Genomic DNA, 12,511 nt, shown 5'->3' on the forward strand with positions numbered 1-12,511 from the left:
GAGGAGAGGGGACGAGCGGGGGGAAAAGACAAACGGAACGCGGCCGCAGTCGAGGCTCTCTGTAGCTCTCTCTTACCTCCTGTTTCTCGTTTTCCCATTAATACTCTGCCTCCGTTATTCGTTATTTTCTTGAATAGCGACATTTTGTGAAATATTTATTAAAATATCGTTAACAAGAAGGCAAAAAAACATGAGTGTCGAGGCGTACGGGCCGAGTTCGCAGACTCTAACGTTCCTGGACACCGAGGAAGCCGAGCTGCTGGGAGCGGACACCCAGGGCTCCGAGTACGACTTCACCGACTTCACCCTGCCGAGCCAGACCCAGACCCAGGGCCAAACCCAGAGTCAGCTGGACAGCCAGGTTCATGAGTCAAAAATATCAACTGTGTTGACAAAATGTGAATTAGCCAACGGTAGCTGGTTAGCATGATGACGCCTTCCATCCGTTACCATGCTTTTATCCCGCTAATTGGCTAGCATGCTAGCTAGCGAGCTAGCAGAGTTAGCATGCCGAGAATAGCTACCATGTCAAGATTTAGGACTTTATTGCCGTACAAATAAGAGTAGCAGGGATTTGTCAGCGTGCCAGTGCGGTCATGAATGCCCATATTTATACTTACTAGAACTGAAATGTACTAAATACTTACAGTATCCATTACTAATAGCAACAATCACAAAGGTCAGTTAAATACAATCAGCGCTAGCTGTTAGATACATGTACACAGGCTTTGATGTTGCTGTCAGCAACATTGATATGACAGCCAGACTGTCGGACTCCAAGTGAAATATATGACCATGTAAGGCTTTATTTGTAATCCTGAAACAGAACGCTTTCACTCTCTATGGGGTTGACATAAACTTTCAGTTCATTTTCATGATTTTGCACATCTGTCTCCTCAGGTTAATGGTCCTGACGGGGTGTTGCAGAATGGAGACGACCCTGTGGTTAAAGCCAGTCAGTTGTTGGCGGAGTTGAACTTTGAGGAGGATGAGGAGGACACCTACTATACCAAGGATCTTCCTGTGCATGCCTGCAGGTAAATGACAAGACTGATGTGACTGGTGCTGTGGCTGTCAACAGAGTGGGAAACTTATTATATAAATAGTCACTTATTAAATCACGTAATTTAATTCAGGGAATATTTACGCTTCTAATGCCATACCACATATCCACACAGACTTTATATTTGGTTTATATTAGATTCATCTTGTCCACTTCACTTCACTGGTTAAAATGGGATAAAATTGCATGTTCAAACCAGTATCTAAGGTGGTCTCTGTGTCCTTTGGGACTCATTCTCAAATGCTGTCCTTGATGTGCAACACGCACAACCCTCCCTATTTTGCAGATGGCACATAATCTTCAGCAGTGCTGTTCTGCTCAAATCACAGCTCATGTACTGCCTAACTCTAAATTAGCTGTTAGTAGTTTGGCTGTGCCATAAAAAGTCCAGTTGGGGATGTCTGGCACGTCAGATACTCCCATTTCTCAGCTAGATAAGATAAATACTCAGTGTGAGATAATTTGCTGTGAAAACAAAGTTTGTTGGACAGAATGAGAGCCTCAATTTTGTTTATAATGTTCCACCCTCTTCCTTCCAATGTTTTCATATTTGGAAAACAAATAATCAGGCGGGAACTTTGATACACATCAGCAATTTACAATCCAGACATTGTGATTTAGGCAATTTAGGCATGCAGCTAGTTCACTACTATCTGACAGGCTATGTGACAACTCAGTAAGTGTGTATTTTAGTGAACCAAGTGGCATGTTAATTAAAATTTAGAGGCAATCTGGGTACATTATTTCCTTAGGGAACAAAAGGAAGATTTTCTCAAAAATTGTCAAATTCTTTGTAAAACACTGACAGTTTTTCGAATTGTTTACATTAATATGCATATTCAGTTTCTTAAATTATATTCCAGCAAGTGTAAGTCACTCTGGTTTGTTAAATCCTGAAAATGGGAAATGAAAAATCACTGTACTGTGCATGAGCTGCAGCTGTAGTCAGCTATAAAGATACTATAAACTGGACTGCTGCACTACTTTAGTTGCACAGATTTGTGGCACCAAAAATTGTGTAGCATAATCTGAAATAAATCCATTTTGAATCAAGCTGGTGACAATTTATCACGCATATATTTGCTTATTTTTCTTGTTTTGGTCTCTGAAGCATGATATGATATGATAACAGGTTCAATTATGACTCTTGTTTATTTTAGTTACTGTGGGATTCATGATCCAGCCTGTGTGGTCTACTGCAACACCAGCAAGAAGTGGTTCTGCAACGGCCGTGGAAACACATCTGGCAGGTAAGATATAGTGACTTCTCCGTTTTCTTATTGACCCTACCTGGTGATGCACTTAGCTACATTAACTGGGGAAGAATCATTTCACAGATACCATATCCTTATAGCAGGAGTACAGTACACTATGACTGTAATAATGAGTTCCTGCTGTGTTCAGAGGCCTTGGTTATAAATGTGTAGTTATTATTTGGATATGTAGTTAAAAATATAATTTAATATACTTATGTTTACTGACTTTAAAGAGCCTCCTAGACTAATATAAAGCTACTCAAATCCAAAGTTATGTCTTTGAAATCGTAATTTAAAGTAGCCACATGTTTCTTTAATAGGTAAAACATTACCAAGATATTCTTCTTTTCCCAAATCAGAGAAATGTCATCTATATTCACAAGGTTTCCTCTTCTGTCTGATGGGGTTAATACAGTAGCTGAACTTTCAGGCATCGTTAGAAGGAATCAATCATGTACAGGTTATGCGTGACTGTAGCTGGATAGCTCAAGGCAATAAACACACAATAACACAGTTGACAATGATGTGAACCCATTAACACCACTTAAACTTTTGTTGAACTTGTCTTGCTAGTTGCTATGTGATAGACCTTTGATGGGCCTCTGTATTTAAAACTGTTTTACTAAACACATATTTGACAAAATATCAAAAGCTATCAAAAATGCATTACGTTATATCAGTGTAGCCGATGACTAACATCTTTGGTTTCTGGGGTCATCAGTTTTCATCGTAACTCCTCAGTGCATCTTAGAAATATTTTTTGCTGAATTCTTCTTGTAGTGATGTTTGATTTTGATCGAGTCTGAATAAAATAAAATAAATCAAGACATGTTGATTGTAGGTGAATCAATAGTGTACAGTACATCCTCACTGAACACGGGTCTGTAGTCTTTTTCACTTTCTCCTCCTGGTGCATTAATTGTCATTCTCTTAACTTTTAGCCACATTGTAAACCATCTGGTAAGAGCAAAGTCCAAGGAGGTGACCCTGCATAAAGACGGCCCTCTGGGGGAAACTGTGCTGGAGTGCTACAACTGTGGCTGTCGCAACGTCTTCCTGCTGGGCTTCATCCCTGCAAAGGCCGACTCAGTAGTGGTGTTACTGTGCAGGTAAAGGTGCTTTTATGTAGCTGATCACCCTGATCTCCCTGTTGATGAGGGTAATCAAAATGAATATAGAATTTCCTAGCGTTTGCCATTTTTGCTTTTGTCGTACCACAGGCAGCCATGCGCCAGCCAGAGCAGCTTGAAAGACATCAACTGGGACAGCTCGCAGTGGCAGCCTCTCATTCAGGACCGCTGCTTCCTGTCCTGGCTGGTCAAAATCCCGTCAGAGCAGGAGCAGCTCAGGGCCCGCCAGATCACTGCTCAGCAGATCAACAAGCTCGAGGAACTCTGGAAGGTACTTTCAGTGCAGCTGTCAGGTGTTTGCACACACCCATAACTATATGTAAATATTTTGAACCCACATAACTTGAATTTCAGCGAAGGCTTATCTATATTGTTCACCCGATGTATTCATACAGTTGGGTGTGATGCAAATAACTCTACTGCTGGTGTTTTCTGAGCCATTACTCTCCGTTCAGTATCAGTTTCAACGCCTAAGTTCCTATTTTTTTTGAGCATTTTGACAGAAAACACTCAACTCTCATATCACTCTATTTTGTTTTTATATCTTCATCTTAATCTGTCACTCATTGTTCGTTTGTGTGTTTGTTCGTTTGTGTGTTTGTGTTTCTGCTTGGCAGGAAAATCCTACAGCAACCTTGGAGGACCTGGAGAAGCCTGGTGTGGATGAGGAGCCCCAACACGTCCTGCTCCGCTATGAGGATGCCTACCAATACCAGAACATCTTTGGTCCTCTGGTGAAGCTGGAGGCTGATTATGATAAGAAACTCAAAGAGTCCCAGGTCCTTCATTTAAATAATGCCTCATGTTTATTATTTTTACTTGATAAATAAGTTAAATCATTATTAGTTATCAAAATAGCGATCAATTCTTTTCATGTGGATTAAAATAATGAACAAATCCTTTAAGCTCTAGTTGGGTGTTTTTTATCACACTGCATGTAAAGGGAAGCTGTTACAGTCATGCATGTTGTATTTTAATTATGTAATAAAATTATTTTAAAGTTTTTTTTTATTGTCCATAGTAATTTTGACAACAGGAAATTTCTGCTGACCTTTCAGTGTTAAACATATTTTTATTGTTGCTTCTTAACAGACTCAAGACAACATTACGGTCAGATGGGACTTGGGTCTGAACAAAAAGAGGATTGCTTATTTCACCCTCCCCAAGACAGACTCAGGTATTTATTTGTGGTTGCACTTCAAGTTTAGCATCATCATTATATCTAAGAAGTGTATTTTTCATGTTATTCTTACTTTGCATTCTTCTTGGTGTAAAAAAACAAATATTCCAATTTTATGTTCTTTACATTTATTTTGATATTAATTATTCTGAAACTGTTGCTTTGGTATCTTTACACCATGCACTGTTGCGTATTTACACAAAGTTATTTTCTTTTGTGTCTGTCTTATGTGCTGTCCTTCAGATATGCGACTGATGCAGGGAGATGAAATTTGCCTGAGGTACAAAGGAGACCTGGCTCCTCCATGGAAAGGCATTGGACATGTCATCAAAGTCCCTGATAGTATCCTTATAACAGTTAAAATACAGATAATATCTAACATGAAACCAAATACCCGTAATGTATATGGGTATTAAAAAAAGTTTGTCACTGGCATGTTGGCCTCTAAATTTGTCGTTTGCTCATGTGCTGTCAGTAAAATATGGATCTTTAACAACATCTAGTGGCAGACGTGTGAAACTACAATAACATCTGCAGACTTGTGTCCTCATCCTAAGTCCCCACTGGTTTTTAAAGCAAGTTCTATATTTAGATTTGGCTTCTACAGCTTACCATCTTTTAGTTAACTGGTAACAGTACTCCAGTAATAAGACCCGTGGCTATATATCAGAACTATTGTTAGTGTGTTAACCCACCGTTTATAAATGTTATTCTGAAAAATATCAATAACTCCACCATGAAGTACAAAGTGACTGAGATGAGGTGGTGCTACACTGAGCTAGCAGTAAAAACATACATTTGCCTGCCTGATGTTCAAAGATCAATCTGTGTACTTGATTCCTGTATAAATTGACAAATGGCTAGTACATTATCTTATGCAGATAATGTTAGCTTCTTAGGCGCTACATAAGTTGTCTAATAAATATAATGTCAGCCCTGCGTCTGTGTGGAAAAGTTTCCAGATTCCAACACTCTCTCCACCTTACAAACGCTGCACAAATGAAGCAAAACCAAATGCAGAGGCTCTTATCTGTTTCTAAAGCTTGACATGTCAGCAGCCATTCAGGTAACAGATGAGTAACGGTATTGATTGCAATAAAATGTTACTGACAGCACCTTTTTAAATATTTGACTTAAAGGTATGGTTAAATGAAGCAGACTAGAGACCAGGCATATTGTCATAGCAGAATAATTTGTTAGAATAACTACAGTTATATGGTCAAATGTTTTGCCTCTTCCTTCACTCACTGTACCAGACTATGGTGATGAGATCGCCATAGAGCTGAGGAGCAGTGCCGGGGCTCCAGTGGAGATCCCGCACAACTTTCAGGTCGACTTTGTGTGGAAGTCCACTTCCTTTGACAGGTAATCAAAACAGCCACACACTTGTTCTTGTCTCTTGCTTTGATATCTGCCCATTAATTATGAAAAAAAACAATCTTTGGCTTTGTACTTTATGTATCCGTTACGTAAATGTAATCTTTTTTCATGTCAAAAGGTTAGTTAATGATTTAGTGTAAGCGGGAGCTAAAGTGTACTTGAACTGCAAAGTATTCCATTCCACATATTCAGCCAACTTTGAAGAAGTTTTGGTGTTTCACTAAATTGTATGAATGTGTTACTTTAACCTACTGAAAGATGAGTCAGATTTAGTGCAGAACATTATCTCAATATTTCTGTCTTCTTCATCCAGGATGCAGAGTGCCCTGAAGACATTTGCTGTGGATGAGACGTCAGTGTCTGGTTACATCTACCACAAACTGCTGGGACATGAGGTAGAGGACGTGGTCATCAAGTGTCAGCTGCCCAAACGCTTCACTGCCCAGGGACTACCTGACCTCAATCACTCCCAGGTAAGTTAGAGAGAAGACAACTCAAACGATGTTATTTATAGACTTTGGTAATACATTATCAGAGAAGTTATACCCTTCATTACAACAACACACACAACATGACAGAGATGACACACAGTGTAAAGATTGAGTTCACTTAAATCACACAAAATCACACATCTTGGGGTAAATCTAAGGGATGTGAACTTATGCTTGTATAGTGACTGCATGAGGCTTCCTAGGACTAGGCCTCCCAGGGTTCACATGGATGGGCTTTGTAATTGTAATTTGTAATGCAGGTGTATGCTGTAAAGACGGTGCTGCAGCGTCCCCTCAGTCTGATCCAGGGTCCTCCTGGCACAGGGAAGACAGTGACTTCTGCCACTATCGTGTATCACCTGGCTAGACAGGGCAACGGGTAAGACACATACAAATATTTTGACTTTTTTGTCAATGTGTGTTTACTTTGTATGTACAGTCTGGGACAATATTTGTGCAACTAAGTTATGATATTTAATTATTGGTATTTAGTTTGAATGTGAGTATTTATTCAACATTAAATGGAACATCTGGCTTTTAGGATATAATTGTAAGTTGTAAGTTTTTCATTGAAAGGTAATTTATTACAACTAACATATTTAAACATGTCTTGATTAACTGATTTTCTTGTTGAAGAATGAGTTGGCTACATGTTATTTTGCCTAAGACAGTACTGTAACTTGTGTCCCTCCAGGCCGGTGCTGGTGTGTGCTCCCAGTAACATTGCCGTTGACCAGCTGACAGAGAAGATCCACCAGACTGGACTTAAAGTGGTGAGGCTGTGTGCCAAGAGCAGGGAGGCCATCGACTCTCCTGTGTCCTTCCTGGCTCTGCATAACCAGACCCGCAACATGGACAGGTAACACATGACCAGCTATTATCAAAAGTAGTTCTTTAAAAGGACAACTTACCTTTTTATGTGTGTGGTGAACTTGTGTTCACTTCTTAAATCAGATGCGTCTTAAAAAACTACAAGGTGCTAGGTTGTCCCAGCACTGATTTATAACTTAAAATTATAAAATAATGTTACTGAGCAGCATTGGCTGGAGTTAACATTATGTAGCAACAAAGGGAAATCCAGGAAGTACAAATATAGTCACTGGTGGAATAAAATGAATCCAGACCCCCCTTAGTAATACAATCTGTTACTGATGAATATTTGCACAACACTGATCTCCAACTGTGTTGAAATGATTTCTGCCCACAGTATGCCAGAACTTCAGAAGCTCCAACAGCTGAAGGACGAGACTGGAGAGCTGTCCTCCTCAGACGAGAAGCGCTACAGGGCTCTGAGACGCACTGCTGAGAGGGAGCTGCTTATGGTATGAAGACTGGTGTCACTGAACCCACAAGTGCTGATAAATGTTTTATTTATCTGTTTCTGACAGTTCTAGTCACAAAGTTGTACATCAACTAAGATATAAAGGTCATTAAACATCTAATGATTTGTTATTCTAACTCATACAGGCCCACTGAAACTGTGTTATGAAAATGCTTTTATCTATTTTATTTTTTCCCTCTTTTCCAGAATGCAGATGTGATCTGCTGCACTTGTGTCGGGGCGGGGGATCCTCGCCTGGCCAAGATGCAGTTTAGATCAATCCTGATTGATGAGAGCACCCAGGCCACTGAACCCGAGTGCATGGTGCCTGTCGTCCTGGGGGCCAAGCAGGTAAGGGCACAGGGATATTTCTGAAACCAAGTAAATTGATATAGAAATATTAACAAATTAGTGCATTAATATTAACAACCTTATTAGCACTACTGGTTATTTTAATGTATTGTGGAGATTTTGGTGAGAATTAAAGCAGCTCAGTTCCTTCTTGTTTGAGTTATGTCTTTATGTATCTAAGGAAGCATCTTTTGTCTTTGACGGGGTTAATATCACATTAATGTTCATCCACTTAAGTCTATTATTCCATTAATTATAAGCTTTATCATGATGGAAAAAGTGCTGTTATACCCCAGTTTTTTTGTCTTGATCATTTTTCCTCTTAACCTTTTAATGATGTGTTTTCTTTGTAGCTGATCCTGGTGGGTGACCACTGCCAGCTGGGCCCTGTGGTGATGTGTAAGAAGGCAGCTAAAGCAGGTCTTTCCCAGTCTCTGTTTGAGCGTCTGGTAGTTTTGGGGATCCGGCCAATTCGTTTGCAGGTCCAGTACCGCATGCACCCGGCCCTCAGCGCCTTCCCCTCCAACATCTTCTATGAGGGCTCCCTGCAGAACGGAGTCACTGCCGGTGAGACAAAAAGAAACTTTGTTTGAAATCTAATTTTGTGATGTTCAATTATGGCTTTCCCCTTTTGAAACTGCCCTCTACATTCCTGCAACTTAATAACATGATGCCGCTGCCTTACTTTTCCTTGACTGCTTTCCCCACACAGTTGACAATTTAAAAAAGGACTTTACTGTCCAGTGATCCTGTCAGATCTTATAAACCGTTATAAATCCACTTTGAAAATTTGGGAAGAACACATGAGACCAAGTTACCTCACATCTCCTGCATGCAGCTCTCTTTCTGTTTTACAGTTTCTTGTTTGTATCACCTTAGTGGTATTTAAAGCACTGTTTGTTGTTGTAGGTTTGGTTTATCTGTATTTCAACCTCTTTTTAAAAATGTATCTGTAATAATTCTTGAAGCAGTCATAATGCACATAGTTGCACAAACAGACAGGTGACAAATTAAAAGAAAAACCGGTACAGGCCTGAATGTTTGACCCCTACAGTGAGGGGATCTGGTGGCTCTGTTATGCTTTGGGGGGCATTTTGCTGGCATGGCTTGGGTCCACTTGGAAGAGTCACTGCAAATCAATACAAAGTTGTTCTGAGTCATCACCCTTATCCTGTGATGAAACATTTCTATCCTGATGGGAGTGGTCTCTTCCAGGATGTCAATGCCCCCATCCATAGGGCATGAGGGGTCACTGAATGGTTTGATGAGTATGAAAATGATGTGAATCATATGCTGTGGCCTTCACAGTCACCACACCTCAACCCAGTTGAACACCTATGGGAGATTTTGGACCTACGTGTTAGACAGTGCAGTTAAATGAATGGTGTTCATCCCTCCAGGAGAGTTCATAGACTGTAGAATCAATGCCAAGGCACATTGAAGCTGTTCTGGTGGCACGTGGTGACCCAACACCTTACTAAGACATTTTATGTTGGTTTTTCCTTTAATTTGTCACCAGTCTGTAATAGGTAGATAAATGCACATAAAGCCTGTAGCTGATCCAGGCTTATTCCACTTTAGTTGGTCTACTTTTCTATTCATCACCAGTCCTGAGTTATGTTTGTTTTGTCTCTCTGCAGGGGACCGTGTGAAGAAAGGCTTTGACTTCCAGTGGCCGCAGCCTGACAAGCCGATGTTCTTTTATGTCACCCAAGGCCAAGAGGAAATCGCCAGCTCTGGAACATCATATCTCAACAGGTTTCAACTTGCTTTATCATTATGTTGACGTAATATTTATGTTTTTCCCTCCATTTCATATTAAGCCATATGCCTGAATGTGGCACTTTGCAGTGACATCACATCAATGTGTGTACTGTCAGTCAAACATAATTAAGTTCTGTAACATGTTAACATAAATAATTGTTCTCTGTCTCATGTCATCCTTCTTGTTTATGCAGAACTGAGGCAGCCAATGTGGAGAAAATAACCACCAGGTTGCTGAAGGCCGGAGCAAAACCCGATCAGATCGGCATCATCACCCCTTATGAGGGACAGAGGTCTTACCTGGTCCAGTACATGCAGTTCAGCGGCTCCCTCCATACCAAACTGTACCAGGTATAGTGACAAATATTTTTTCATTTTAAATGTGCAAATTGTGCACTTAAACACATCATCATCATCGTTTCATTTCCTGAAATCCATTGAGATGTTAGGTATAGATTAAAAGGTTAAATTAGCCTCAAAAACCTGTAGTCTGTGTGGTCATTTATCTTATTTTTTTTAATTTGTGATGAAAGTACAACCAAAATATTTCTCACAATCAATAAATATATTATCCTAAATGCTGAGTCATCCACAAATTTCTCTTCACTGTTTGTGCAGGAGGTGGAGATCGCCAGTGTGGATGCTTTCCAAGGTAGAGAGAAAGACTTCATCATCTTGTCCTGTGTGAGGGCCAATGAGCACCAGGGCATCGGCTTCCTCAATGATCCACGTCGTCTCAATGTGGCACTCACAAGGGCCAGGTACAACAACACCTTTGATCCTCTGTGGGATTTTTGTCCCTAACATTAGCTTGGTACCATCACTATGATGACTACTTATAACTTTCAATCATTAAGTCATTGATAATAATTATAATCTTCTTCTATCATGTAGGTATGGTGTGATCATTGTGGGAAACCCCAAGGCCCTGTCCAAGCAGCCCCTGTGGAACCACCTGTTGAACTACTACAAGGAACAGAAGGTCCTGGTCGAAGGCCCCCTGAACAACCTGAGGGAGAGCCTCATGCAATTCAGCAAGCCTCGCAAGCTGGTCAACACCATAAACCCTGTGAGTTTAGTATATGTGTGTGTGTGACTGTGTGTATTTTATACACAGCATACAGATTGCCAGTGGGACATGGGAAGGACTTGGGATGCGATTCCTAATTTACTCATGCACCTAGGATGAGGAGTTTACCGAAAACAGGCCTCAATGAATCTGAAGAATAATGACGTCTTGTAAATTAGCGTTGCTTGTTTTGTGCTTTTACAGGGGGGTCGATTCATGAGCACAGCCATGTATGATGCCAGGGAGGCCCTCATTCCTGGATCTGTTTACGATCGCAGCAGCAACGGTGAGTGGTTCTTCATACAACACACAAACTTCCCTTAATGTTACACAATTTTTTACTAATAAACCCCCTGAAGATATTGAATATATTGACTTTGCTAGTTTATTGCAGACAGGTTTGATGTGTTTTCTAAGTTCACCTGTGACAAGACGAGCTCCTCATACAGCCAAACAATTTAAAAGAGAGTATATTTTCTCTGCAGGGCGTACATCCAACATGTATTTCCAGACCCACGACCAGATTGGTATGATTGGCACAGGCCCTAGTCCCATGACTTCCATGAACATCCCTATCCCCTTCAACCTAGTGATGCCCCCCATACCTCCACCTGGGTACATGGGACAGGTCAACGGACCCACAGCAGGTGAGACAGAGAGGAAGCTGTAAGAGCCCGGCTGAGAATATAGTTCTTAAAAGCTTACATATTCTTCAGTTAGAGCTGCGGTGAAACACTTTCTAAATTGTGTTACTGAACTTAATTTCTCTGCAGGTCGTGGTGGCGGTATGAAAGGCAAGGCAGGCAGCGGAGGAGGTGGTGGCACTAGAGGTGGCCGTCAAAGAAACCGCGGCAACATGGGGAACCACAGTGGAGGGAATGGAGGACAGCATGGAGGCCATATGAGTGGCAGCCAGGCCAGCCAGGACCTGGGCTCCCAGCCCTTCTCCCAGGGGCCTCTGACCCAGGGCTATATCAACATGAGCCAGCCGTCACAGATGAGCCAGCCTGGGCTCTCCCAGCCTGAACTCTCACAGGTTTGTTCATTGTGCTGTCTCATTGTGTAAACTGTTTGTGGTCTGTTTATTTATAACAGTTACTACCCAACGCCAGGGCTGCTTGCACATATATTCCAAATGTTTGTCCAGCTTTCCTTTTCAAGTACAAACTTCATCTTGTCTTAAAAGGCTTACTCATTTTACGACTGGAAAGGAATGAAGGAATATCTGTTGACTGGTCTCTTCCACTTTTTTGTTTGTCCCATTATAGGACAGTTACCTAGGAGATGAGTTCAAGTCCCAGATTGATGTGGCTTTGTCCCAGGACTCCACCTACCAGGGGGAGCGGGCCTACCAACACGGTGGTGTGACTGGACTGTCCCAGTACTAGACTGTAAGCAATTCCACAGTAGACTAAAGCAAAAATAACAACTGATGAAAAGCATCTTGTAATATTTTGAAATGATAAATGAATATTTCCTCAAATAACAGTATATATTTGTTTCTTT

At 40.9% G+C, this 12,511-nt stretch overlaps 1 protein-coding gene across 1 annotated transcript in view; it reads left to right on the forward strand.

The window, feature by feature from the left end:
- Nucleotides 1-12,511, forward strand: part of LOC122993113 (regulator of nonsense transcripts 1-like) — a 15,188-nt gene continuing 2,677 nt past the window's right edge. The window contains exons 1-23 of the mRNA XM_044366996.1: nucleotides 1-361; nucleotides 901-1,037; nucleotides 2,224-2,313; nucleotides 3,261-3,428; nucleotides 3,540-3,720; nucleotides 4,067-4,228; nucleotides 4,542-4,626; nucleotides 4,873-4,971; nucleotides 5,886-5,994; nucleotides 6,323-6,482; nucleotides 6,761-6,879; nucleotides 7,195-7,359; nucleotides 7,708-7,822; nucleotides 8,029-8,172; nucleotides 8,526-8,739; nucleotides 9,813-9,930; nucleotides 10,131-10,287; nucleotides 10,555-10,697; nucleotides 10,831-11,005; nucleotides 11,210-11,291; nucleotides 11,491-11,652; nucleotides 11,779-12,041; nucleotides 12,274-12,396. Coding sequence (XP_044222931.1) covers nucleotides 191-361; nucleotides 901-1,037; nucleotides 2,224-2,313; nucleotides 3,261-3,428; nucleotides 3,540-3,720; nucleotides 4,067-4,228; nucleotides 4,542-4,626; nucleotides 4,873-4,971; nucleotides 5,886-5,994; nucleotides 6,323-6,482; nucleotides 6,761-6,879; nucleotides 7,195-7,359; nucleotides 7,708-7,822; nucleotides 8,029-8,172; nucleotides 8,526-8,739; nucleotides 9,813-9,930; nucleotides 10,131-10,287; nucleotides 10,555-10,697; nucleotides 10,831-11,005; nucleotides 11,210-11,291; nucleotides 11,491-11,652; nucleotides 11,779-12,041; nucleotides 12,274-12,393 — 3,339 coding nt within the window. The 5' untranslated portion in view covers nucleotides 1-190 and the 3' untranslated portion in view covers nucleotides 12,394-12,396. The remainder of the gene's footprint in view (nucleotides 362-900; nucleotides 1,038-2,223; nucleotides 2,314-3,260; nucleotides 3,429-3,539; nucleotides 3,721-4,066; nucleotides 4,229-4,541; nucleotides 4,627-4,872; nucleotides 4,972-5,885; nucleotides 5,995-6,322; nucleotides 6,483-6,760; nucleotides 6,880-7,194; nucleotides 7,360-7,707; nucleotides 7,823-8,028; nucleotides 8,173-8,525; nucleotides 8,740-9,812; nucleotides 9,931-10,130; nucleotides 10,288-10,554; nucleotides 10,698-10,830; nucleotides 11,006-11,209; nucleotides 11,292-11,490; nucleotides 11,653-11,778; nucleotides 12,042-12,273; nucleotides 12,397-12,511) is intronic.

Source organism: Thunnus albacares, chromosome 12, assembly GCF_914725855.1.
Source record: "Thunnus albacares chromosome 12, fThuAlb1.1, whole genome shotgun sequence".
Taxonomy (NCBI): Eukaryota; Metazoa; Chordata; class Actinopteri; order Scombriformes; family Scombridae; genus Thunnus; species Thunnus albacares.